The sequence below is a fragment of the Phaenicophaeus curvirostris genome, chromosome 26, assembly GCF_032191515.1.
Source record: "Phaenicophaeus curvirostris isolate KB17595 chromosome 26, BPBGC_Pcur_1.0, whole genome shotgun sequence".
In the NCBI taxonomy this organism is placed as follows: domain Eukaryota; kingdom Metazoa; phylum Chordata; class Aves; order Cuculiformes; family Cuculidae; genus Phaenicophaeus; species Phaenicophaeus curvirostris.
Genome location: NC_091417.1, coordinates 273,477 through 301,441, shown reverse-complemented (window position 1 = coordinate 301,441; position 27,965 = coordinate 273,477). Strand labels below are relative to the sequence as shown.

The 27,965-nt window shown below is 47.0% G+C and overlaps 1 protein-coding gene across 5 annotated transcripts; it reads left to right on the top strand.

Annotated features, from left to right (window-relative positions):
- The first annotated feature begins 12,493 nt into the window (after positions 1-12,493).
- Positions 12,494-27,457, top strand: ETV4 (ETS variant transcription factor 4). 5 transcript variants are annotated; one of them, XM_069877094.1, is made up of 12 exons: positions 12,494-12,558; positions 12,610-12,728; positions 12,905-12,952; positions 16,679-16,732; positions 18,934-19,060; positions 19,658-19,816; positions 20,201-20,445; positions 22,744-22,818; positions 22,904-22,972; positions 23,415-23,584; positions 24,844-24,945; positions 25,601-27,457. In XM_069877094.1, exons 1-12 carry the CDS (start codon positions 12,524-12,526, stop codon positions 25,820-25,822), a joined length of 1,425 nt encoding a protein of 474 aa, XP_069733195.1. In that variant the 5' UTR covers positions 12,494-12,523; the 3' UTR covers positions 25,823-27,457. The 5 variants fall into 5 exon arrangements, with proteins under 5 accessions (XP_069733195.1, XP_069733194.1, XP_069733198.1 ...); XM_069877093.1 differs by having other exon boundaries at positions 23,412-23,584; XM_069877097.1 differs by having other exon boundaries at positions 12,494-12,568; positions 12,644-12,728; positions 23,412-23,584.
- The last annotated feature ends 508 nt before the right edge of the window (positions 27,458-27,965 follow it).

The following is a 27,965-nucleotide window of genomic DNA, read 5'->3' as shown; positions in this document are numbered from 1 at the left end:
AGGAAATCCTAATTTTTCCTAATATCCAGATGATTTTTCCAGGTCCATTCCAACTGTACTACACTGTTCTAGTCTAGCTGTGGTTGCTTTGCTAGCTTTCACGTATGTGAAGAACGGAACTCACCATTTGGAAAACACAAGGGTAATAATGTTGGATTTGGAATCTGTGTATAACTTCCAATATGAAGCGTGGCTCGAATTTTCCCTTTCCTTTGCAGTTGCTAGGGCCAACTTGACTCACATTATTTTTAGGAGAAAAATGAGCTCTCTTTTTACAGTCTCCTCTCTGCTGTAATTTCATTGTGTCTCTGCCAGAATCAAGATGAGATGATGCCAAGAAAAAGGATGAGCTCATTGCATTTAACGGTATGAGGTTTCACAAATAAAAACTGCATTACTCTATTGAGAAGTAGGCATTGGTATATGACGGGGTTAAAGGCAGGTAGTTTTTATTGGAAAAAAAAAAGGAAAAACCTGGCTTCTAGTGTCAAGAGTGCATTTGTTAAATAGTAAATAACCCATGCCAGGACTTGCCAGATTGGCATATCACTCACTCAAGGCCATATTTAATGTCCTACAGCTGCTTCTGGAGAGGGATGTTCAACCAGACTGAATGCCGTTGGCAGCTCTGACTTGCTTTCATGACATTTGCTTCTGTTTTATATAACTTGAAACCCAGCCATTGCAGAAGTCAGTGGAGATATGATTACAAGTGAGAATATGATGCATACAGCTTAAAACATACCTGTGTGCTTTATACACAGATTAAGCCTTAGGATTTAAAGTCTGGTCATGAGCCTACGTGCTGCAGTGCTTGAGATGCCTTCACCTCCGTTGCACGCTCCTGGCAGGATCGCGAGCGCTTTTCTCTTGCTCTGGGGTATCCACCGGGCTTTTATGTGCAGAACTGCAGAACGTAGGCCATGAGCGTGTCCCTTAGAACATCTGGGACTCTTCAAGAAGACATTCAGGCACAACAGGGAGAAGGTGGACTTGGTGCCTGCCCCGATTGTTTGCCAGGTGCTGGAATGAGAGTTTGAGTGCACGTTTCTGCACAGTCCAGACCCTGCTCTTGTGTCTGAGGATTTCCTGCCTGTGGTCACTTACATCTTCTGTTACACACATTAAATATTCCCAGTTAGGTCTGGTTGTTGCCACCACAGCAGGGGCGAAGGGAAATTCAAGTGACTGGTGTTGGCAGAGCAAGTTACACATTCAAACTGCAAACTTCCAAATGCCTGTGTGGCAGGTGAGGAAGCAGCAGCACACAGCACTTCTGCATGCTAAGAATTAGGTCAGCAAACATAACTATTGAATCATGCTCAACTTGAAATTTTTCTGGTTTTAGGATTTGCCCATAAACAAATTATTAATCCAAAATGTAAGCTCCATATTTCTATCCTGGTTCCAGTTTGCCAAGGCCCATTCTGCAAAGACTTCCTTTTCTCCATGCTTTATAATGTCTATGCCATAATCAATAATGTAGTAATAAAGGAGCTTGGTGAATGATTCTGGAGGTCTTTTCCAACCTTAATGATTCTATGAACTACATTTTATGAAAGAGAAGTAGCCATAGGCATCAAAGATCACCGCATTCCCTATGTGGCCAAAATTTAAGTAAAACTTAAAAATATATTTTTTTTCTGTTGAGGATTTTCATAAGGACACTATGCTGCCAAGTATCCCATGGCTCCTATTTAGAAAGCAACAGGGAGATACGACACTTTGCATCTCCTTTGCTCTTCCTGCAACATATCTGGATCATGGAGTCCCCAGTGACTTCCCCAGCAGAGTCTGCTCCAGTGTCTCACTGACAGAGAATGACCTAATTTGTTATGGCTGGTAAGAACTGAGAGAAATGAAATCCAGGGTCTGTAGTTAATTGGGGTCAGGTTGAGATGATTTATGATCCAACGAATGCACTCGCTCCTGACACTATCACACAAACAACAGTATCAATTGGGCCCAGCAACTTTTAGAATCAAGTTAAAATTGAGATTTTCCAGAAAATGAGAAATAGCGCAGGTGAGACCTGAGGGAGAAGGCAGAGCAGTGGGCAGATGGGACTATTTGATCTGCAAATCCAGGCACCTTCTCTTCCTGCACTATCAATCAGTCAGCATTCAAGTCCTGATTTATTGTGATTCAGAGGAGAGATGTTGCCAGGAATGGGTCTGTGCCAAGAAAAGTTCATCTGTTTGGAATCTGACAGGGGGAAGGAAGAAAAAAAAAAAAAGTTTGGAAATTTCAGAGGAAGCTGGGATTTGTCCCAGTTACAGTGTCTCTGTGTTCACTCAGCCAGCTCCCGTTAGCTCCTTAGGCTCACGAAAAACCAGTGCCAAGTGTTTTTCCATCATTCAAAACCCTTGAGCTTGATCCCAAGCCAGCAGGCTGTGCAGTGCAAGCTGCAACCCTGAACAGCTGGAGCCTTCAGCAGGTTCCCTGTGCCTTTTGCTCTATTTCTTAAATCAACATATTTGTTTTTCTCTGTGAGCTCTAGAAAAGGATTACGAAAGAGCTAACTCTGTTTTCAAGTCTGAAGCACTTTAACACACTTCAGAAGTCAAATACAACATGAAAATAAATTAATTAAATACTAATTTTCTTTTAGAGAAATACACTGGTGGTTTTTGTTTGTTTTTTTTCTCTCCTGCTTCTCCCTTCTTGCTGCCACTGTTCCCTGTTCTTATTTACATGAGGGGCAGCCATTCATGAGCCCAGTAAAACCAGTGACTGAACACAAACTCTGGGCATACCCCTTTGCCCTCCACTGCCAAGAGGTATTCCAGTGAGCTTGGACAGCCCAGCAAGGAGCTGAATATAACACTCAATCCTGAAAACTGTCTTCTTTCAGGAAATACACAGCATTACCACTAGAGCAACTACAAATTGCGGTGCCTGATCATGTCACAGGAGAAGGGTACGAGCAAGACAGAGTGTAAACAGCCAGGGGTGCTGTTCACGTTATTCTCTCTGCTGCTTAAGATTCCATCAGTGCAAGTTTTAACCTTAATGCATTCTGTGAAAGTCTGGAAATGTCTGGTATATTGAGTCTGCAGGCTTTAGGACTCAGCCTTCTAGGTACTGCTTTTCTAAAAGGCTGGAAAGGAAGCAGCCGTCGCCTGAGAGTGGCTCATTACCGAGACCTTAGCACTGCACACTTAATTTTGTTCCTTTTTCATTGTTTTAATTTAGTTTTCTAATATACAACTTTTTGTTGGCTTAGGACAAAATTTTATGAAACGACCTGTGGAGAGCAAGGGCACTAATAAAGAGTAAACATCTCAGCACTTTTCTGCTCCTTCCAGCACTCGCAGACTTTCCAAACAGTGGGAATAAAGGGTCATCCTGAAGGTCTTGTACTGTTATCATAGAACATCCTGAGCTGGAAGGGACCCACAAGGCTTATCGTGCCCAACTCCTGTCCCTGCACTGAACAACCCCAACATTCACCCCGTGGGTCTGAGGGCATTGGCCAGATGCTGCTGGAGTACAGTCAGCCTTGGGGCTGTGACTGCTTCCCAGAGAGCAGTTCCAGTGCTCCACCACCCCCTGGGGGAAGAATCTGTTCCTAATGTCCAACCTAACCCTCCCCTGGCATCTTCCTACCATTCTCTCAGGTCCTGTCATTGGTCACCAGAGAGCAGAGCTCAGCACCTCCTCTTCCTCTTGTGAGGAAGCTGCAGATCACGATGTTTCTCTTCAGTCGCTCCTTCTCCAGGCTGAATAGACCAAGTGACTCCAGCCACTCCTCACACACATCCCCTCTAAAACTTTCCCCAACTCCATGCCCTCCTCTGGATGCTCTCCAGTAGCTTTGCATCTTTTTTATCCTGTGGCACCAAACCTGCACCCAGTGCTTGAGGTGGGGCCACACCAGTGCGGAGCAGAGCGGGACAATCCCCTCCCTCCATCAGCGAGTAATGCTGGATGCACCCCAGGACATGGTTGCCCCTCTTGGCTGCATGGCTGTTATCTGGGCTCTTTTTGTGGTTTGTTTTTTTTCTTTCGCTAAAATGAATGTAACTTCGTCCTTATCAATCTTCCTGTCTTGCTCTCACCTGTGAGATTGTCAGTATGCACAGACTGTGACAATAACTACATTTGGCAATGCTCTTTGCTACCTGCAGTTTAATTCCCAACCAAGCAGACCATGATAACAAGGGGTATTTATTCAGCTGTGCCTCTCTTGTGGATCCTGGGGAGAAAAGATGTGTTCTGGCCTCATTAATCACTTCATTCTTTGCTGGAGTAAACAGAAGGAGCCACAGGGGGCTGTCTTTGCTCAGGATGCTGTGATGCTCAGGGTTTGCTGAAAGGGACAACCCCTCACTAAAAGGGCATAAAGTTCCTTCACTGGAAGGAGAGGAGGAAGAGCTGGGTGCCTACAGATGATAATGGGAGCAAATAGGATGGAGTAATGGTCCAAAGAACTCCTTTCTGCCTCTCCCAACAGATCAAGCAGCATCTTGACTGGTACACCCTGTGCTGCGCCAGAGGTGGGAGAGTTTCTTCCTGTACAGACATGGATCAGTTATTCCATCTTCCCACCCCATTTGGGTCAGAAGAGCAAGGATACAACCCCAGGCTGCAAAAGCCTCTGGGATCCAGGGGTCTGGGCAGGGATTTTTTTATTATTATTATTATTTCCTGCTTTTAAAAGTGTTTTCTTCCTCCATACAGCACAAAGCAATGTCCCTTTCCTTGAAGGCTACCAACACAGAGGTGAGGGCAGTATGGGGTGTAGTTTTTCAGGACCCAGGCATACCATAACACTGCTTTTCAGACCACTGCAGATGCCACAGGTTCGGATAGTACCATGGTACCGTTGGCTCTCAGCTGCTGGGTTGAAGCATAGAATCACAGAATGGTTTGTGCTGAAGAGGACCTCAAAGCCCATACAGTTTCACCCCCCTGCCACAGTCAGGGACACCTGGTTTCTCCAAGCCCCACCCAACCTGGCCTTGAACCCCTCCAGGGATGGGGCAGCCACCCCTGCTCTGGGCAACCTGGGCCAGGGCCTCCCCACCCTCACAGGGAAACATTTCTTCCTAAGATCTCATCTCAATCTCCCCTCTTCCAGCTGAAAACCGTTCCCCCTCGTCCTGTCCCTACACCCTCTGATCAAGCCCCCCTTTAATTACAGGAAGGCTCCAGCAGGACGTGGCCTTGGATCTGGTGGGACAAGGCTGTTTCTCTACATGTGCTGCCCAGGAACCTCAACCATCCCTGCACCCTCAAAACATGCAGAGCTGCCCTCTTCCCCGGCTCCAGGCAGGGCACACATCCCGGCCAGTGGCATCTCCTGCATCTTTTATTCACAGTGAGGTTTGGAAGGGGATTTTCCTAGATTCTCCAGAAAAATATATCCATAGTCAGGAAGAGAAGACACTATTTACCCCTTCAAGACCAAGAGTGGACAATTCTGAGAGGCACATTTATGCTGACTTAGAACAGCTTTTAAATAGCAATTTAAAAACTAATTTTATATCAAATACATATTATATTTATACACATTTAGGTTTTCAGTATGCCATGCATCAATTTGTCTGGCAATGCAGCACGAACTCCACCCCATCAGGGCCTTCATTCAGAAAACGCGTTGTGTTGTAAATGAATGACTCACTTCTTCCTCTAAGCACCAGGTTCTCTCTGGCCAGCCTACTTGGCCAGACACCAGGACTAAACAGTCTATAAAGAAAACAACCTAAAAATCTGAAAGTGGGACCCTTTCTTTCAGAATCTGGAGTTTTAGCACAACTACAGGAAGAGACATCCCAGCTCCTGCAGCTCTCTGACCTTCCAGTCCCAAGGCAGCTTCCTTAGAAAACAAGTTTTCTCAAATTGTAATTCTATAAAATTTTCCTTACTGCTTTTAAAAAGGGTATGCAGAGGTTACACATGTTTTTCACCCGGTCTCCTGGTGTTTACAAGTTTTCTTCCCCCTCACCCCACCTTTTCTGCTTACATGTAATAAAAAAGTCAAAGACAGCAACTGAAGAGAAAAGCAAAAGGGGCCAAGTGTCCCAGGGGACAGATTTGCCCTATTACTTCAAATACTGTTAAAACTGAAAACATGGAAGTGGATTTGCCTGATAATTCTGCTTCCACGTGGACATTCTGAGCCTCTTTACTGTGATTCATGTGCAAGAATAAAGTCTGTATTGATTGATCAAGATCTAGCTCTGAATAACTGGATTTCCCAGATACTTATTTTGCATCGCTGAGTTTCTCTTCATTTTTATGTAATGAATGGGGATGGCAGATGATCCAGCACTTTGTAAAGATATTTTACAAGTTAATTGAGCCAAATTAAGTTTAGCAGGTATTTAATGCAGAGCACAATCTGAATTATTAATATTTGGGAGGTCTGTGTTAATAACTTCTTTCAAGACATTTTTCCCAGTTTTGTTATAATTTAATGATGTTCCCATGTCTGCTGAGTCCCTGTTTAGTTTCTGACATAACAGCAATTTCCTGAGAAGAGGCAGTAGCATAGCAGTCTCTGCTTTTTGTCTTCTAGTCTTAACAATCAATCAGACCTGTCTAAAGCCAGACAATGGAAAGCTGCTTTTGGGACCAAAAGAAGAATCCTATGAGAAATGGAATAATTTTTTTTCAGCTTCTTCTGTTGGGTGGGTTATTTTGAATGTGGGTGTCAGAAAACCCTTTCCATCATCATGCGCTCTTGGATCCACCAGATTCATCTTCTGCACCATCCTAGGGCTCAAAATGTTGTGCTGATTGCTAGGCTTCTGCCTGACCTCTTTAGTACTAAAATGCTAAGTGGTAACTCAAAGTATGCTGTGAATTGACTGTTTGGAAGGGGGAGAAATCACTTCGAAGTCATAGAATCATAGAAGGGTTTGGGTTGGAAGGGACCTCACAGCCCACCCAGCTCCACCCCTGCCATGGGCAGGGACACCTCCCACTGGATCAGGGGCTCCCAGCCCCATCCAACCTGGCCTTGGACCCCTCCAGGGATGGGGCAGCCACCGCTGCTCTGGGCAGCCTGGGCCAGGGCCTCCCCATGCTCACGGGAAAACATTTCTTCCTAAAATCTCATCTCAATCCCCCCTTTTTCAGCTGAAAACCATCCCCTCACCCTATCCCTGCACTCCCTGATCCAGAGCCCCTCCCCAGCTTTCCTGGGGCCCCTTAAGTCCTACAAGATGAGCTTGCCCCTAGACGAGTGATCACCGTTATCACCACCAACACTGCTGGATGCTCTGCAGTTCCCTGTTGAGAACGTCTCAGCCGAGTCTGAAAGCCCCCTGGCTGCCCTGTCATTCTGCTGCATTTCGTTCCACCTGACAGGAATCGAATACCCAGGGTGGGAGCCTGTCTGGCTGCTGTGCCCTCTCCTGGACTATAGCAGGACAAACGGCCCTTTTCGGGCAGGACAGCGTTTGGAGGGTTAAAAGTCTGCCGTGAGCTTTGTGGCTTCTTTCCAAAAGGTTTCATTTAACACCAAAGGTCTCCTTATAGCTCATTTGCTTTAATAGATTTTTCCCATTGACTTCTCACTTTATAGACTATCATTTCCTTTTCTGCAGGGGAGCTATTTTCTGGGTCACTGATCCAGCCAACTTAAAAGGGATTTCATTGATTAGGTTTTATTGGTGGTTACTTCAACTGTAATGGGATAAGTTGCTAGTACCTGCTAACAGCTGTGGCTCTTGCCTTGGTACTCTGGCTCCATACATCTACAAGTGAAATCCAGGTTCCTTCTCCCTTGATCAAGTGTTTGACAATTCCTAGCACCTTCTTTGCCTTCTTACTGCCTCAGCTGCTTTTGCCTTGTTTCATCTCGGTTGCATGGCCAAGGGATGCTGACAAAATCCCCTTGTTGTTGCACGTGGCACCTTATTCCAGTAAGCATCTTTACTTCTCTCATCATCCCCACGCTCACACACATATGCCCCCACTGACAAGCTGCATATGAGCTGGAATCACAGGAAGAAGTGAAGCTAGATCACCGTTTTCAAGACAGAACCGAGAGGATTGTTGTAGGGCAGAATATTATTTATTTAAATAGTAAAAACTGAAGAGTAGAGCAAACAAAAGGGAAGAGAGCAAAGCTTAGAGACCCTGACTGCATAGGAGTCCTGACTTGGAGACTGCCCTCTCCTCATACTCTAGACTTTTATCGCTTCATACTTGCCTTAGCCTACATGAAATAAAGGTTGAGAATCTTATTATCACATCTGATAAAAGCACAAATGGGCAGTCAAGGCAGGCATTTCTTTGAATTCTTTACAAACAAGGTACAGCTCCCTTTTGACTCCTGAGCAATGCACACTCCACACTCTAAGCTCCTCCAAGCTTTTCTCAGCATTGTATTCTTCATGCTGCTCAAGCTTTCTCTCTCTTCCAGCCTTCCAGACTCTTCCTCAAAACCATAATTCTTTGCAGAGTGCTTCTCCCATTTGGGGCATCCAATACTGCAGCAGCTCCGCTTCCCGCTTCACTGTCCCAAGAACAGCTAAATGCAATCTCACAGCATCAGGACTTGGAAGCTGAAGAGAATAAGGAATTTCTCTACATCTCTTCTCACAGCATACAGGGAAAAGGAATTGAGGGTAGCAGACTGCTGCTTGCTCCCATTTCTGTAGACACGTCTCTTTCTCTCTTTCTCTGCACTTCATCTCCATACATCCTGAGCAGAGATGTCTTTATTTGCTGTCACAACTGCCCTGGTACATTATAGCAACATGACCATCAATTAACTGCTCACTCTATCACAGTAAAGAAGCCACCCAGCCTTATATAACTCTTTTTAATTGTTTTCCTACATTATAACATTTTGCTAAACTTATTCTGCCATAACTTACATAATTTAATTTCTCAAAGTGCTGATAATTTAATTGCTTCCTTCCTGAAGACAAAGTGCTTGAAATGTCTTCTCTCAGTCAGAACATTATAAAAAGTAGCTGGCATGAATATCTAAAAAGAGGCATTTTATTCCTAAGACCTCATAGAAAATTGCTTTCTCCAGAGTCTCCAGGTCACGTCTCAGAAAGCCACAAAGGTGCAAGAAACCAGGCCAGGCTGGATGGAGCTTTGAGCACACAGATCTAGTGGGAGGTGTCCCTGCTTCTGGCAGGGAGTTGGAACTAGACCTTTAAGGCCCCTTCCAACCCAAACCATTCCACAATTCTATGAAAGATGTTTGATACCAATAGGCAACGCCCAGACTCAGTACCTTATTCATGATGCTCCTGTCCAAGGAACAACAGGGTATTGAAGAGAGCCTGGCTGATTTCATGCCTGATGTTAAGAAGCTTGAGCTCTTCATCCAGCTGTTTCTTTATTACTATTTTTATAAACCTGTAGGTCTGTTCACGCTCCATTCTACAATACAGAGAGCTTTTTCAACTTTCATTTTGTAACCTAGACCTTTGCCATTCATTTCTGCACGCGTAAGGATCCATCAGGGGGAGCTTTACTCTGCACTAACCATAGCTGGTATCAATTGCAGGGGATACAGCTGAAACTCAGGACTGGGTTTTCTCAAGCCAGTACAATAGATGGAAACAGTTAAATCGTGGGGGTGGACACAGAACTCAACTAGCGACTACAGAAAACAAGCTGTAACCCCAGGGAAGAAACATCTCAGGCAGCATGGATTGCAGCATTCAAATAAATCTATTGCTAATACTCCATAAGCAAGAACCAGTTTCTTTCCGGTTTGTAAGTCACTTCTGATCTCTTCACACAGCTTACACTTTAAGAAAAAAATAATAGAAGGAACTTAATCACCCTGACTGTTAATTGCTGAGCCTGAAAAGAGAAACTCCAGAATCACATTCCCACGTCAGCCTTTGGAAACAAATCTGACATGTTTGTAGAGCAAGCACATGAGGGAGGGAGGGAGGAGAAACTACCAAGAAAGCAAGTTAAAAAGATTGTTATTTGTAACTTCTACTGACCTGCCCGTCCTGAATGTTTCCTGATGTGAAGCCAGCAGCTCTCCTAGGAATTCAAGCTTTCTCTCTTCTCTTATGACCTGTCTATAAACTCTGCGACCTGAAAATTACTAACCAATTATACAGCTGCTATTTCAATTACAGGAAAACAGAAGGAAAGATTCCCACAGATCACTGAATACAGGACACAGAAAGAGAGGAGGACAGGCAAACTGATTTAAAGCATGATTCATCCCCCTAGGTCATTGCTGTCATCAAAGGATAAATCAGAGACCAGCCTTGCTCATGATCAGCAGCATCGGTTTCACCTTGTGGTACTTAACTCCCCATCAAGATCAGCTGGGCCATGATAATGACTGCTCCAATCTATTACTTCAGCCCTTGTACTGTTGCTTAATGGTTTCTTTGCTTTTAAGGTGACGTACTCTATGCTATTTGTTTCCAGCCTAAGAGCTTGTAATAGAAGTGAAACGTGTCAAATGTTGGATGAAGTTGCCCAGACCAGAAAATGAAAAATATTTTTCTAGTTTTGTGAATTTTATGCTTCTTCTCTCTTTATCACCAGTCACTGCCTGGATACTGGAGCCCAGGAACAGCATATTGAATCCTGCTCGGTGGAGTCAGAATGGCTCCTAGGGATGAAAGGAACAATATATCAGTTTATATCAATGTCAAGTGCAGCTAATTGAAAAAAAAAAAAAAAAAACCAACAAAACCCCCACACAAAACAAAGCAAAAAACCCCTCCCCAGGTGTTTCCTGGGAGGGTGGGGAGGCCCTGGCCCAGGTTGCCCAGAGCAGTGGTGGCTGCCCCATCCCTGGAGGGGTTCCAGGCCAGGCTGGATGGGGCTTGGAGCAACCAGATCCAGTGGGAGGTGTCCCTGCCGTTGCAACTGGCTTTGAGGTCATCAGCCGCTCTTCATAAGACCTACCCTCTAGAGAGTCTCTAGTCCCTCTATACAGGGACAGAGAAGTGAAAAGACAACCGTGCTGAGAACTAAGGCTCCTCCTATTTCGACAGTTCTATTACTGCCAGTTGGATGTGAAATCAGAACATCATAAAGTAAATAAATATTACAGTAGAAAATCCCATCTGGTTTAGAGTTCAGAGCACAGCTGCATATTGAAATCACATCTAAAGTAACAAAGGTTCCATTATCTCTTAACCAGGAAAAGCAGTGCCAAGAACTGAGTCAAACTGCTATTTCATGCTGACATGTAGAGATAAAAGTGCAAAGCGTGAATGCCTGTTGATGCTTAGACTTTGTAAGATATTTAAAGTATAAATCACCTAACAACAATCTAACCAGGAGAAATATTCTCTGATAAAACTAGTTTAAAATTAACAACCTTAACAGTTTGTTACAAATTTTGTGGGGTAGAAACAAATTCAGTAAAACTGAACATCCAGGAGATTAACTCAAGTGCTTCTGCAAATCTTCTCTTCGTGCTCTTGTCCATTAACATGTGAGACTAAAACTGATTTTTTGTGATGGGCAGGTTTAGACTAGATATAAGGAAGAAATTCTTCACTATGAGGGCAGGGAGGTCCTGGCCCAGGCTGCCCACAGCAGGGGTGGCTGCCCCATCCCTGGAGGGGTTCAAGGCCAGGTTGGATGGGGCTTGGAGCCCCTGATCCCGTGGGAGGTGTCCCTGCCCATGGCAGGGGTGGGACTGGGTGGGCTTTGAGGTCCCTTCCAGCTCAAACTATTCCATGATTTTGGTAGCCAAGGCTTTGACTATTTTCATGCCAGTGAGACTTTTCCCAAATCTTGTTGAAACTCCCAGAACTTCCCCAGGACAGAACCGAACGTTCCTGCAGGCGGTTTTCCTGCCGGGTGAGGAAGGGGCGAGCCTGGAATTGCAGGCTGAGCACCCGCGAAGAGAGGCTGGAGCCTCGGCAGCCGTTTATGAATGAACTTCGGGAGGGCCGGGGTTTCTTTTTTTCTGAATGGGAGCTCCGTCCTTGAATGAACGCCAGGGCGCTGCGACCCGATTGGCCGCGGGGCGCGGAGGCTCCGCCCCTGCCCGCCGGCCGAGGGACGCGATTGGCCGCCGCGTCCCAGCCCGCTGCTTCATTCACAAATTCAATGAAACAAAGGAGCCGGAGAGGCGAGTGGGTGCCCGGGGCGATGCGGGGATGGGAGCCCATCTCCGGGCTCTGAGCGGGGCCGGGCGGGGACCGCCGGGAGGGATCGCTCCCCCCTCGGATCCCGAATTTCCCCCGCAGCCGGGAATCCTTGCGGATCGCGCTGTCCCACAGCCAGCTTCGGGCTCTCCTGGAACGCCCCCGGACCCCTCGGGCTCTCCCGGACCCCCCTAACGCCCACCTCAACCCCTCGGGGTCTCCCTGGGCCCCCTAAACCCTCCTGATCCCACAAAGCCCCCCGCCGCCGACCCCCTCTGGGCTCTCCAGGACCCACCTGGCCCGAACCCGAACCCCTCGGGCTCTCCCGGATCCCCCTAACCTCCCCTGGAACCCCCTAACACCCACCCCAACCCCCTCGGACTCTACTGAGCCCCCTAAACCCCCTGATCCCCTCGGTCTCTCCTGGACCCCCCTCCTCCCCCGCCTCAGGCTCCCCGGGCGGCGGGATGAAGGGCTACCTGGACCAGCAGGTGCCGTTCACGTTCCCGCAGGTAAGTGGGGGTCCCGGTTCGGGGGGGTGGGTCTGGTCCAGGAGACCCCACCCCGAGCCGCTCCTCCCGCAGCAGCCCCCGCGCCAGGCGGCTCCCGGGGCCGGAGCGCTGATAAGGAGCCCCGACAAGCCGGGGCTGCAGCCGGAGCCGGATTCGGAAGGTAAGAGGGGGTGGAGAACGGGGGTGGAGGGGAGGATGAGGATGAGGATGGTGAAGGCTTCTGGGCAACGATCGGGTCCTCCCCCTGCGCCTCCCCACCCTTCCAACCCCGTTCTGCCCGGCATCCCTGTGCTGGAGCAACCCGCTCCTCTGAGGAAAGCTCTTGCTTTTCAGCAGATCTCTTCCAGGACTTGAGCCGGCTCCAGGAGACGTGGCTGACAGAAGGTAGGCTCCTTCCCCTTGCTCTGTTTGGTTTTGTTCGTCTCCTAGTTGTTCTCTCTTGCTCCCCGCATCGCTTCTTTGCTTCCTTCCCCTGGTTCCAAAAAGTGGGGTTTTTTTCAGACTCGCCAACCTCTGGCTTGTGGAAATAAAGACTCGAGAATCGCACGATTGTGCTGGGGATTTGCTTATGAACGACACTCGGCCCCCTTTCCCGGTTACAATTTTTGTTTCGAGCGTAACTGGTCGATTTGATGCTAATTTGTCACTTTGTTTGCCAGGACGTTGATATTTTTTTAAACTATTCTTTTAATTTGGTACTTCTCAAGTTTATTTTCTTTATATTTTTTTAGCTTTTTAAAGATAATTATTTGAAGGAACCTTCCTGGAATTCCCACACTGTTCAGTTCAGTGTCTAAATTGTTTTCCTTTTTGACTTTAAGGGAGAAAAAACTTCAAAGCCCAGGGAGTTCCATGAATTCCAAGTGAAACTAGTTTTAAACAGTGTGGTGAATTTGCTCTAAATTTAGTACTGTAAATAATCCACTTTCTAGAAAATTCAAACCATATCCTCGAGTACAGACTCTTGATAAATACAGAAGCACTTACTGTGATACAGGTACTTAATAAATATTAAACAATAATATGGTATTAAATATAATAAAAATATGCATAATGTTTTGAGCAAGGTTATTTCCCCTAATTTGATTGTAAGTGAAGGACAATTCTATCAAACTCTTCTCTTTATTTAAGCCTCCCCTAAACAATTGTTTTATGTTGCTTTTGAACTGAACTGAAACAACATCAATCAAGTAGTGTTCAGGAGTGTGAGGATTGTAAGGATGCTGGAGGAATTACCTGGAGGCTTTTCCAGGATTGAAATACTCATGTAATTTAGATCAGAGCAGAAAAATAGGTATTAATTGCTGATCATCTAATAGAGCAGCTCAATATGCACACATGCTTGACACTGGTTTTCTTCCAGGGGAGATTTAGGCTGGACATTAAGAAAAAATTTTTCACAGAAAGGGTCATTGGGCACTGGAACAGGCTACCCAGGGAGGTGGTTGATTCACTTCCCTTGAGGAGGGAGGTGTTTAAGGCACGGGTGGACGAGGTGCTAAGGGGCATGGTTTAGTGTTTGATAGGAATGGTTGGACTTGATGATCCGGTGGGTCTCTTCCAACCTGGTTATTCTATGATTCTATGATTCTCTTAGAACTTCAAAACCCCGAGCTGCCAATAATAAAGTTTGCCTCAGAACTGATCTCTTGGAGACCTTGGATTTTAGGCTTTCTCATGTTTGATAATATTTTTAGCTCCCTAATCTAAATAATTTGCATAGGATCCCTCACAATCTGTTTGTCAGGAGCGGGGTGGCTGCAGAATCAATACCAAGGTACCCCGGGATGACGGGAAGGTTGTACATGGTCTCAGAGCACTACAGAAAGAAGTGAGCTGGTATTGAACAGAAATGGGAATGCAAACCCTACTGCATGTTTTTAGAACATAGGCAGATCTCTTTTATTGTACAGTCCATACCGTCGAATCAGAATCCAAGCAAAACCCTAGTGAAATTCAATGCAGGTTTTAGTATTCAAGCCTATGATTTTAGACCGCATTTATGAGGAACCACTTTCTCCCGCAGTGACCCCTATTTCCAGAGTTTTAACAAGAAAAGTTGCCCTCTGAAGCAATACATCACTGGCTTTTCTGTATTCACCAGTATGTCCAATTATTTTTCTGAATGGTGAAAATAATTGTTTTTCATTAACGTCTTGTACACATCTCCATGTCAGCATTTGCTCATGAGATGAAGGCAATGATGAAAATTTAATTGCATCTTCCTAAACAATGCAGAGGAAAAAGACAAGAAAGTGAAAATATTTTATGTCATTTATTCTCTGCCTTTACATAAGAAATTGAGCTATTTTATTTTGTTTATTTATTTACAGTTCTTGGTGTTATTCTTGAAATAAGAGGAACAAACCTAGGAAGGAAGCAAACTGGAAATATAAATTCAAAACAATCAGCCATGTAAAAAATGATAACAAATTTAAACCTATGTGTGTAAATGAGTCTCTCTTTCTATATATATTTGTGGATCACTTGCTTTGGTGCCCTGTTGTCAAGAATGACAGTCCAGAAGGCCAACCATATCATAGGCTGCATCAAAAGAAGTGCAGCAGCAGGCTGAGGGAGGGGATTCTACCCCTCTATGCCTCTCTTGTGAGACCTTGTCTGGAGGATTGTGTCCAGTGCTGGAATCCTCAACATACGAAGGATATGGAGCTGTTGGAATGGGTCCAGAGGAGACTACAAGGCTGATCCAAGGGCTAGGGCACCTCCCATAGGACAGACTGAGAGAGTTGGGTTTGTTCAGCCTGGAGAAGAGAAGGCTCCGAGGAGACCTTATAGTGACCTTCCAGTACCTGAAAGGGGCTTCAAGAAAACTGGGGAGGGACTGTTCACAAAGGCTTGGAGTGATAGGATGAGGGGGAACAGGTATAAACTGGAGAGTGGCAGATTTAGACGAGACATAAGGAGGAATTTGTTCACCATGTGAGTGGTGAGACACTGGAACAGGTTGCCCAGGGAGGTTGTTGCTGCCTCATCCCTGGAGGGGTTCAAGGCCAGGTCGGATGGGCCTTGGGCAGCCCTGATCCAGTGGGAGGTGTCCCTGCCCATGGCAGGGGGGTTGGAACTGGATGATCTTAAAGGTCCCTTCCAACCCAAACTATTCTATGACTCTATGATTGCAAGCTGGGCTTCAACAACCTCATACATTCTAGATGGTGTGCAGGCTGTCCAAGAGTCCTGCTCTGTCTGTCTTACAACACTCTTGCAAAGGAAAAACAGACACAAACCACCTTGTAGAGTGCGTCAAGCATGGACAGTCATTTACAGTTAGAAAATCTGAATGAATTTGTCGCTCTGTGAATGTGTGAGGGCAATGTCCGTTAAAGTTTTCTCAGCAAATAAGGGAAGGAGCTAGAGGAGATGATGTGTATCCTAGACCTTGCTGTGATTCTTGGAGCTGTGCTAACAATGCTGTCCACAGGGAAGATGCCTAGAAATAAGCTTTGCTGCCTGGATTTGTTGGGAAAGAGCAGCTGTTTGCTGTCAGGTCCTCTATGACTCCACCAGCCCTTCCTCTCGCATTTCCCATTTGTGAAATCACACGTACAAGCCAGGCACTGTTAACCATTTCCCTCTCCTGCTACCAGATAACTTTCTTGTTGTCCTCCATAAATGTTCTCCTTCTGCTGATTTACAAATCGTAGCCTCTTCCACTACTGCCGAGCTCTCTACTGCTGCTGGAGCTACTGAAAAGATCATATATGAAATCATAGATATTTCCTGTTCTGCTCATCACTCTGGCATAGATTTTCCAGACTTATCAGTTTATAGTTGCTTTTCCTATGCTAAATACTTTAAAATCTCTGCATGTTATGTTTCTAAAGAAAAATGTGAACCCTGAGCTAAAAAAAATGCTGTTGTCCTTATTTCCAAGGTAAGGGAGAAAGAAGCTGGCAGGCTCTTAAGGGGTAAATCTGCAGGCAGAATTGTATTCGTTAATCCCAAAGGGAAACCATCCTTAGTCCATAAAGCACAGCCCAAGAGAAAGCTTGGATCTTTCCTGCATAGACTTATTTCTGCCTTACTGTTATTTAATTCTTTTTTCTCTCTCTCTCCCCACCCCCATCTTCCCTCTCTCCTCTCCCTTGGCAGCTCAGGTTCCAGACAGCGATGAGCAATTCGTGCCTGACTTCCATTCAGAAAATCGTAAGTAGCACAGGGGAGTTTGCAGAGCACGGGGGAGAAGGGCAGGATGCACTTCAACCAAACCAATACAGAAAGGCAACACACAGGCACCGAGGATGAAGTACTTGTGACAGTGACAAAAAGCCCAGGCTAACTGTCCACATCCAGACAATGCAGAAGTATCTCCAGGTGGTCCGCAGTCCATTCTGCAGGGTGGTTTCAACAGATGCGTGTTTTAGTTGGGGGGTGTGTGGATAATTGGACACCTCTGAACAGATGAGAAAATGCAGCACTGTGACAATCGAGGTCAAAATGCAGAGAATTGTGGAAGAGTTTGAGTCAGAAGGGACCTCAAAGCCCATCCAGTCCCAACCCCTGCCATAGGCAGGGACGCCTCCCACTGGATCAGGGGCTCCAAGCCCCATCCAGCCTGGCCTTGAACCCCTCCAGGGATGGGGCAGCCACCACTGCTCTGGACAATTTGTGTTACTACTTCCAAAGCAAAAGGAATTGGACTGGATGTGGAATTACAGGTGCTCTGCCTCCTGCAGGTGCTTTTGGGGGGCTCTGCTCACCTGTGTGGCATCTGGCTGAGCATCTGCTGCCAGTGAGGCATTTGTTCGACCACGGTCCCGCCTGCTGCATCATGAGGCCACACGAAGAGATGAGCTTGCCAGCCTGCTTGCTCTCTGTCCTTAGGAACCACCCACTGAACAGGTTGCATGTGTTTGCAAAGGCGTGTACTGACTGTACCACACACATTTGCTCTGAGAATCGGTCAAAGCATTTCACCTGTTGCACAGGTGCTGGTAGAGGAACCTTCCACACAACAGCCATGCAACTCATTCTGCTTTTCTCACACTGGGCCTGCTGCAGCCAAGCCTCACGGTGTGCCACCCTTCCATTTGGATGCTGATGCTGAGCTAAGACTATTTGCCTGAAGTGAATACAGAGTGTTCTCAATAGCTCTGTGTTGCAAGCAGCTGCAGGAACACAGAGCCTGACTTTTGGCAAACACGTTAAGGCTAAAAGAAGATGCCTCACCTCACCGTTCCCTGGGCAGCTACACAAGAGTTCAGATGTCCATTGAAAGCTGGGGCTGCCAGCTTTGGTGTCCTTCCTGTGTTGATAACCATCTCTGCCCAGGGCAGTTTTCCCCACGAAAACTTAAACTGAAGCTTTTCCCCACGAAAACTTAAACTGAAGCACTGTTACTGGTTGTTCTTGTCTACCTCCTTCCCCTAGACTTGGCCCTGCAGTATGGCCGAGCTTATTCTCTGAGTCATTTCTCTTGTTTCTTCCTCTTTTGACCTAGAACTGAGGAGAGGGCTGGTCCCATGGTTCCCTCTGAATGAATGAATGAGCCAGTTGTAACGTGATAGCCTGTTCCAGCTATTAGCAGCTGGAAAGAATTGGCTGCTCCTAGCACATCCAGCTTTTTGAAACTCCAGTGGAGTTCAGCGTACTGGACAGAGCAATTTATACTTCTTTTTCCTCTGAGACTCAGCTGATACCTTGGTATTTCTAAATAGGTTCTGTATAACTGTTTACTCCATACTTTGAAATGAGTGGCTGCAGATAGAAGGGAAATGGATGCCCCAGGCTTAGAGGACTTTTTTCTCCTTCAACCCCTCCCTGAGCCTTTACACAAATGCAGGAATGTTGCGCTTGGAATACTGACGCCCCTCCAGGTGTGCGGCTGAGGCATGCTTGCTGGCTCAGCGCACTCACGCCTGCCATCAGTTCTTGATCAGGGAGGGCAGGGATAGGGTGAGGAGGAACAGTTTTCAGCTGAAAGAGGGGATTGGGATGAGATCTTAGAAAGAAATGTTTTGCTGTGAGAGTGGGGAGGCCCTGGCCCAGGTTGCCCAGAGCAGTGGTGGCTGCCCCATCCCTGAAGGGGTTCAAGGCCAGGTTGGATGGGGCTTGGAGCAGCCAGATCCAGTGGGAGGTGTCCCTGCCCATGGCAGGGGGTGGAACTGGATGGGCTTTAAGGTCCCTTTTAACCAAAACCATTCCACGATTCTATGATATAAACCTTATTAGGTAAAGGGTAGAACTTGGGGAAGTCCAGTTGTGTGTATTTGTATTTTGTTTCTCTTGATGCCAGCCAGACAAGGAAGAGGTGATGCCATCCCAACTGGCTTTTTACTGGCTGATAAAAATAAATCTCTCCATAAACAAGAGAAGTGTTGACTCAATCTCTCATTTCTCTCCCACAGTAGCTTTTCACAGTCCTCCTGCCAAGATTAAAAAGGAGCCGCAGAGTCCCTCCTCAGACCCCACGCTGTCCTGCAACCACAAGCAGCCGCTCCAGTACCGCAATGGGGAGCAGTGCCTTTACGCCAGGTAATACAGCTCACGTGGGGGTGGGACAGGAACTGTTATGAAATCAGGTGCTACTGCATTATCGAGTGATGAAATTGGGACAACAATCTGATCTGTCCTCTAGGTAAGGGCAGTGCACACGTGCCACAAAACAAATTAACCAGTGGGTCGGCTAGTGGCAGCCTGCTCAGGCACTGGATAGCTCAGACCTGTGCAGAGTAGAGCTATGCTCATCTCTTTTTTTTTTCTTCTTCCTAGTGCTGTTCCTCAGCTGTCCTGATGCAAAGAGCAGTTTTAACATCTGTCACGTGCCTATCTCTCCCCACTGCATTCCAAAATGTTCATGCCCTGACACCTTGTAGTGTCAGCTACTTGCCCATGTTATAGCACAGCTTCTTCAGTACAGACACCTTCTCCAGTTTTATGCTTTAAAAGTTATTGCTGTTGTGATTTGGGTCAACCAATAATCAGAAAGGAAGGAGTTTGTGCTGGAAGTTTTCTGACCTAAGTGGCTGCATGGAGGGACAGCGTGTCTGCCTGTGACACGTTCTCCTCAGGTGCTGCCACAAGGCCTTCTTGGAGAACCATAACGCTCCAATATCTCTTTGACTGTCCCAGTGCCTATGATCAACCCAGACAAGTTGGAATTGAGTCCCCCAACCCAGGAACCCCAAGACAGTCATCGCTCCAACAGTTCCCTAGACAGGACGGGAGCTTCCCGACCCCTGTGGGGCCACCCCACCCCACCTCCAGCTGTGGATACCTCAATGAAAACAGGTGAGTTACTGCCAGGATGAGGCAGTCACTGGCAAGAAGGATTGCCCTCCTTGCTGATATGGGGATGAGGGCTACAGCGTTCCTATTAAAGTGCTCAGTTTCCAGCAGTCACTGGATCCTCACATCCAAAGGACCTGAGACCCATCACCACTGCCTAGGGTTTGAAGAAGTCTACAACCTTAAACCCCTTAGATTCTTTGAATGATGGGTGTGTAGCTGCCCTTGGAAACATCTTTCAGTGGGGTTTCCTCCTTGCCCTCAGCCATGCATGCAGCTCCAACAGCCCTAGGAACAGGCTGAGGCATTTTCTGTCCCTCAACCAGCCCTGCAATGAGATCAGGGCACCAAGAAAGTAGCCATCCCATGTCCTCTCTCCTCTTCTAGCTCTGCATACCAGCCACCCGTGGAGATATGCTGTTCCTTCCCCTCCTCCCAGGACGTGGCCCAGGAAGACCTCATTGCCTACCAGCGCCACGTGTCTGAGTCCCACATCCAGTACCCTCACCAGGGCTTCAAACAGGAGTACCACGACCCACGGTATGAGCAAGCAAGCCAGGCGGGTAGCAGCCGTCAGTACCCAGCAGCTGTGGTGATCAAGCAGGAGCAGGTGGACTACATGTACGACTCAGGTAGGCAGAACCAGCTCTGACTAGTGTAAACCAGGCATTGGTGGGGTGACCGTTATGCCCTGGTCCCTCTCAGCAGGCATTTATTGGAAGGTGCTCTTTAAAATGTTTGCACGTGATGGCAATCAATTTAGGGGTTGACTCAAAATTCCAGTCTTTGAGCTCTGGGTGTGCAGGTGCAGTCACAGGTGCTCACACCTCCTCAGCCCGTTCACCTATTGACAGGTGACCAGTGTCTCTGTTCACCTATTCTCCTGGCATCAAGCCCCAGGCCAGCACAGCTGGTCCAACAAACCCTGGCAGTGCCTTCTCCTACACCTCCCTCTCTCCCCTACACTACTGCCACCCTCAGGAGTGGTTATGGCAAGCTATAAAATGACAGTGAGCAATCTCCTGGGTGACCATCCATCATTGGTGGTCTTTGGGCTTTGAAACAGCAGTGTGGTCTGGGAAACCGGCTGTGTAACAGGAAATAGAGAGTTCTGTCTTTTCACTGCATCCAAGAGAAGGCTGGGACATTCACTTTCCATACCACGGTACTTTACGGTAGAGCGTGGAAAGTAATAGGAAGATATAGCAGCAAGAACATGATGATAAACCCATTCAAATTAGATTAAAGGCACGCTTTTTTTTTTTGCCCAAGGGAACAAGCAGCCACTGGGGAAACTCTCACTCATAACTAGCCACTCACACCACTAGAAATGGAGAAAAGGGCAGTTTCATGGGGAGGTTTCGCCTTCAGGGGAATGTGTGAGCTGGTAGAAAAGAGAGAAGTGAGGTCAGCTTTCCAGAAATTATGCTGAAAACATTCTCTAAATGGCAGCAGGAAGGAAGGAATCAAATATCTTGTAGCTCGTACAGGAAAATTGTCTTGGATCCCTGCAGCAGGAGGGAACCTTCAAGCACTGGCGGAGGGAAGCTGCTGTGGGTGCAGGGGTTGTGTGGCACAGCCTCAAGTTGCAGCTCGCCACGCGATCTGGCCCTGCGCCTTTTCCCTGGCTGGAGGCAGAAGAATTTAGTTCACAGAATGGAGGCACAGGCACAGCTCTCCCAGCCCACTGCTGGGTGTCAGCTTTTGCTGCTGAGCTCGCACAGGTGGCTGATGCCTGCTGGGAACTCACCACAGCAGGGTACAGAGCAAGCTGATGCTGCATTTTGGAGCTCACCGTGCAAAATAAACCAGCTTTGTTCTGACAAACAGACCTAAAAGTCTAAAACTAAACCAGTCTGAAGAGGCTCAGGTGGCTAATGATAAACTGGGCGATTGCAAGGACAGACACAAGCACAGAGCAGGGTCTGGGCTGCCTCGGCCAAGTGCAAGGCTGCAGCTCTGTGCCTCTTGTGCCAGCCTCCACCTGCAACTACCCATAGAAATGGGGCATACAGAGGAGATAGCAGAGATTTCAGAGGATCACAAGAGAAAAATGTTTATCATACCCCAAAATAGCTCTCTAGATACCAGGTCATTTAGGTAAAAATCCTCCACAAGGGATGAAACTTATGTTTTCAGCAGACCTGTCCAAAGACTTGCTACCTTGATACCGTAGTCCTTTCTTCTAGAGGGAACGTTACTTCTGGTCTCCTGTTATTTTAATAGACATTTTGAATTGTTTCCTTAAGCAGAAATAAACAGGTAAATAAAAATATTTCCTATGAGGGTAGAGAATCCACCACTGTTGTTATGAGAGTAGAGAATCCATTGCTGTGGCTATGCTGATGTTACAATTTCACTGCCTCCTTCTGTCCAGAGAGAGGAAGAAAAGGTGCAAACCCAGAAGAACGCTTCTTGTGAGAGTAGTTTATGACTGTAATAATACAGAGTCTGTCAGCTTCGAGTACCCTTCTGCCATCAGCATCAGCAAAACATCTGCTGAAAGCAGTTGCGGCTCACAGGAGTGTGAGGGAAACAAGGGAAATCTTTCCAAAGCTCCCAGTTCCAGCTCCCATTTCAGCTGTGGATTAAGTTTGATTCAGAGAACACAAGGTACAGCAGATATAAATTGCAGTGCCCAGTGCAATATACGCTGCACTGAGATTGTGGCAAGACTTTCTGCTTGTTTTCAAACTCAGGCTATTTTTCCCTTTATGTTTTCTGTATAGTCTGATCCATGATTGGAAGCATGAAGAACATGAAGTTGGAGGATGGCTGAGACATAAAAAGTTCTCAGTCTGCCACCAACACTTTAGGAGGACCTTAAGAGGACTTTGTTCAGGCAGCTGCACTTGCCTCTGTCTCTGCAAAGCAAGATAATTTTGCCTCCTGTTCTTTTTAATTAAATGAGATTGTTAATTGTTCTGTAGATGTTCCTGGCTGTCCTTCTATGTACATAAATCCTGAGAATTATCCAAGCCATTCAAATACAGAAGATTCATTAGGTAAGAGTCCTCTTTTCCCTGCACTGCGGTCCTCCAGTACCACCCTGCCTTCATCCACGACTGCTGATGCTGCTTTCTCTTTCAGGTTGCAGCTACGACAAGCAGATGAGGTCCTTCCCAGATGATGTCTGTGTTGTTCCAGAAAAATCTGAAGGTCAGATAAAGAATGACTTGCAGTTTGGGTGTAAGATAGGGTTTTCCAGGATCTTTGCTAGCCACTTGACCACTGTCTGCATGGATCGTTATGCTGTGCTCTTGCAGGTGTGTTAGCTGCGGTTCACACCTGGCTTTTTGGTATCCCATTTCTGGAGTTTTTTAGCAGAAAACAGGCCTTCTTGCATAAGTAGCTTTATTGTGAGGTTCATCATTGATAGGAATGGTTGGACTCAATGATCCAGCAGGTCTTTCCCAACCTAGTGATTCTGTGATCAGAGCTCCCCTGGGAAGAGCTGCTGGTGAACTGGCTGCTCTGTTTTGTATGAATTGAAATATTCCAGGTAAACCTTTGCGAAATGTGATTTTTTTCTTTTTTTTTTTTTTTTGCAACTCTTCTTGCACTGTTCCCTTAGAAGCACCTCGTTTGCTCTTCTCAGCAGGAGACATCAAGCAGGAAGCCACAGGGTACCGGGAAGGACCTCCATACCAAAGACGAGGATCTCTCCAGCTCTGGCAATTTCTTGTGGCTTTATTGGATGATCCAACCAATTCTCACTTTATTGCCTGGACGGGTAGAGGGATGGAGTTCAAGCTCATTGAGCCAGAAGAGGTGAAACTGTTTGGCTTCTCTACAAGCTCAGGGGCAGCAGCCACTGTTCCTGAGGCTGCAAATTCCCAAGTGGCTTTTGCTCTGCCCTGTGAAGGCTCCTGCCTAACAGTGGTACTCACTAGACCCTGCAGCAAGTCAAGGTTTTTAGAAGATGTTAAAATATTTGAGTGACACAAATATCAGTTTTAAGAAAGGCTGCTTGTAAGTTTAGAGCCATCACCCACTGCCTCCACTTCCCTAGATACTTCACTCTCAGGCTTGCAGTGACCTGTGCTGTCTGACCCTGCTCCATACTTGAGGCTGATGTTGAGGTTTGGAGTTTTGAACCCTACTAATCAAGAGTAAAAAGAAACTATGTTCTAGTCTAAATGTTTTCCTGTGAGGGTGGGGAAGCCCTGACCCAGGTTGCCCAGCAAAGTCGTGGCTGCCCCATCCCTGGAGGGGTTCAAGGCCAGGTTGGATGGGGCTTGGAGCCCCCGATCCAGTGGGAGGTGTCCCTGCCCATGGCGGGTGAGTGGGAACCATGTGATTTTTATGGTCCCTTCCAACCCAAACCATTCCATGACTCTATGAAATACATTTTGCTATCAAAACGACATTAACTAAAGTATAATTTCTAATGCTGCCATGTTCCAAAAAACTCAGTAATACCTGACTATAGCTAGGAGATTTCTGTAATATCAGTTCATACCTTGCTCAGATTAGAGCTGCATTTAGCACTGTCTTCCTACGTAGCACCCTCTCTGGGCATTTCCCATGCAGAGGAGTCGTTTTGCTGGGCCGATGTATGCTTTATGACAGATTTCCAAGTCTCCAGGGCAAAGCTGAAAATGATGTAGTAGGAGGAAGAAAGGCACATGCATCTTCCAATGGAGATGTCCTCTTGTACTTGGCTCCTGGTAGACAAGTCACCCTTGAAGATGAAGTGTAGCATAGGATGAAGTAGTCCTTTAGCATCCTCAAGCTGTCAGAGTACTGGAGGCTGAGGAGAAGTGGTGACGGAGACAAACTCTTGCAGACAAGCTCTGCAGTGGCAAGGAGAATGCCCCTCTGTGCTCTACAAGGTGCTCTACTTCGAGCTCTACTCTCCTTGTTGAGAAGCTGCTGAAGAATTATTGTTTAAGTCTATTGTTTAAATGTTGTAAATGTTTGGTATGACTGGTGGCACTGTTCCTCAAAATGGAATCAGCTGGATAACGTTATTTTGCCCTTGGTCTGGATTCCCAGACATTCATGCACTTTGGTGCTTTATCCTACAGGTAGCCAGGCTGTGGGGTATCCAAAAAAACCGTCCAGCCATGAACTATGACAAACTGAGCCGATCCCTTCGCTACTATTACGAGAAAGGCATCATGCAGAAGGTCAGTTTGCAAACTAGATGGAGTTTTCATGCCTTTAGTGGTGCACCTCTTGTTTGAGACAGGGAATCCTGCAGGTGTGCTTGAGACAGTCGGGCACCCTGGGATTTCTTTCCCCATAACTTCTCTTTGCAGCAGTCAAGTGAGGAAGGTCTAAAGGAGGCAAATCTAGGCAAGTATGGGGAATAAAGCAAAAGGGAAACATGATTTCTTTCTTTTTCTATACATGTTTGCAGTCAGGAGAGTGTGGGAAAATACAGCTGCAAGGACATATAACGAGTCTAGACTTGCTGATGGTGAGCAAAAGGCTGCCTGGGGCTTTGTCCTGTGTGGTAGGGATGGGGTCTTCCAGACTCCAGGCACTGAAGAGGATAATTGTGAGTGTAACTATGTCACAAAACAGACTGGTCAGGGATTGCTGATGCTGTTGCTACCTGGAGAAAGAGTCAGCTGGCAGCATCCCATTTCCCAGGAGCTGTTTGAGGGGAGAGCAGAGCAGCAGAAAAGCTGGAGGACAGTACAAGAAGTTTACTCTTGACATGTCTCAGAGCAACAGGCTGGAGCAGCCAGATGTTTTTGCAAGCCCTCTTCTGCTGCTGGGGAGCATTGCCTAGTGCTGCTGCGTGCCCGTGGCATTCATCTCCTGTCTTCCCTGCAGGTGGCTGGAGAGCGCTACGTGTACAAGTTTGTGTGCGAGCCTGAAGCCCTGTTCTCTCTGGCCTTCCCCGATAACCAGCGGCCAACTCTGAAGGCAGAGTTTGACCGGCAGATCAGTGAGGAGGACACAGTGCCCCTTTCTCATCTGGATGAGAATACCACTTACCTGCCGGACCTTGGGAGCCTCCCTCCACAGCTTTACAGCAAAGGCTACACTTACTAGCATTGCTGGAGCACTGTGCCATCCTTGCTGTGTATGTAAGGAGGTATCTGATTAGTAGTCAATCAGTATAAGCATTTTTCCAGGCCAGCCCAGGGTGGCACTGAACTATGAAGGCCTTCTTTGGTCAGCAGATGTGTTCATGTACAGAAACGAATCATCACCTGACAGGGCGCAGGTGTGATTTACGACCCTTGTATTTGTCAGGCTAGAACTTGTTCTCAGTGATGCAGACATCTTCTGAGCAGCAGAGCTGCCACTTCAGCAGCACATCAGGGAATTGCTGCCTCCAGCCGGAACAAACAAGCCTGTCACAGTCCCTGTCTTTGGCGAGGGAGGAGATGTTGTCCTGCTGGGCTTTTTTCCACATGTGAGGATGCTACAACGCTGCTGCTGCCTCTATTCCTCCAGTACGTGAACTGAACCTCTGCATAACCTGCCCACAGCAAGCGATGGCTCTGATCCACACAGACTCACCTCTGCTGCAACACCATGGTCACAGATCACATGCCTTCCCTGTGAACTGCTTTGTGGGAATTGGGAATACTTCTTGTCTTGTATGTGCATGCTCCTGCCTTATCACCTCCTGGCTCAAAACACTTCATTCTAGGGCCATCTGGTATTTAGGCACCAGAAGCAGGAGAGCTGGGGGCACTGGGCAGGATTAGAGCAGTCCTGGAGTACATGGCACAACATACGATTTATGGGAACTATAGAGCTGCCTGATGGCATTGGTGTGGGGCACAGGTCAAAACAACTGTTACCTTCAGGCAGAGGGATTGCAGGAGGCAGAGCCACCAGTTCACTGTAGTGTTTCTGTAGCCAAACAGTTTCTTCCACAACCATCCTCAGGATCTTCGAAGACCTGTCAGGCTCTTGAATGTGCCCATCATGGGCTTGGCAAGTGAATCACCCAAGACAAGAGAAGAACCTGGTGGATGTGTGTTAAGAAAATGCCTTTCAAAGTAACCTAAACCACATATAGTGCTTAAATCTGAATTTAGACTTAGCCTCCACAGCTGTTTGCATGTCTGAGGGACTCCTGATGCTTTGGAAAGGCAGCTATTGTGCAGCACAGGCAGCTTAACTGGACTTTAACTGGTTTTCCACAATACTGAACATTTATAATGGGCATCACAACCTCATTGAGAGGTACCTCACTTTTTAATTAGCAGCTCAGACTGTGTGCCCATACAGACAAAGCCTGTTTCCTACTGCTTCAGGTTGATAGTCCAGCTGCTGAGTACAGAGCATTGCCAATGGGGTAGCCTGTAGAGGGAATTCTGTATATTGTTTGAAAGCCTAATTTCCCCCGATGACTCTTCCCTGCATGGCCAACGCCAACCCTTCCAGCCTTGCATGAGGTCCAGGAAAAGAGCTCTCCCTGCCTGGGCAGAGGGCAGATACTTGGAGCAGCCCACTGCTGTCTTTGCGTGTCTTGCATGACCCAGAGACTTGGTATTCTGGCAGCTCCTGGCCTTCCTGCCTCACCTTGCTCCCACTTGGCAAGCACCCTGCCTCTGGTGTCCCAGCAGTGAGGGTTTAGGAGAACCCTCCCATTAGTACAAGCTGCCTTTACTATTTATGAGTGTAAAAATACTATAATTAATAAATTGGTCTATGTCTTTGGCAAGTGCACCTTCATTCAGCCCCTGGCTCGTCTTCCCTTGCCTTGCCTATCTCCTTGGTATCAGCCTGCAGTTTTGGGTAGCTGATTCTGAGAGTTCAGGGATGTGTGGTGACTTCTGAATCTTGGTGGGGCTCAAGAAACAAATGCTTTGCTCCCTTGACATCCTTGCAACCAGGACTGAATGATCACAATGAAATACATAACTTCCAGCTGTGTCTGGTGGCAGAAGGGTTCTCTGCAGCTGCGGAGGTCACCCATGCTTGCACAGAGTATGTTGGCCACCAAGCTGAGCATCATGGTTTTAGTTTGTCCCCGAAGTTCATCTCTGCCTTGAGCAGCGACGCTTCCAGTTTGCTTGCTAGGCAAGTGACCGTGTTACAACCAGCTGAGGTGGAGCAACAATCAGGGCAGCACAGGGCCCAGCAGCAATGACAGAGGCAGAGCCAAGAGCACCACCAGGACACAGCACCCACATGGGACTCAGCAAAGACGACAGGAGGGACAGGGGTTACTCTG

Excerpts from the sequence above, each read along its gene's own strand:
- ETV4 (XM_069877093.1), top strand. The coding sequence starts at position 12,524 with ATGAAGGGCTACCTGGACCAGCAGGTGCCGTTCAC. Across the intron at positions 12,953-16,678 it reads GGAGACGTGGCTGACAGAAG|CTCAGGTTCCAGACAGCGAT; the intron begins GTAGGCTCCTTC and ends CTCCCTTGGCAG. Across the intron at positions 19,817-20,200 it reads GGATACCTCAATGAAAACAG|CTCTGCATACCAGCCACCCG; the intron begins GTGAGTTACTGC and ends CTCCTCTTCTAG.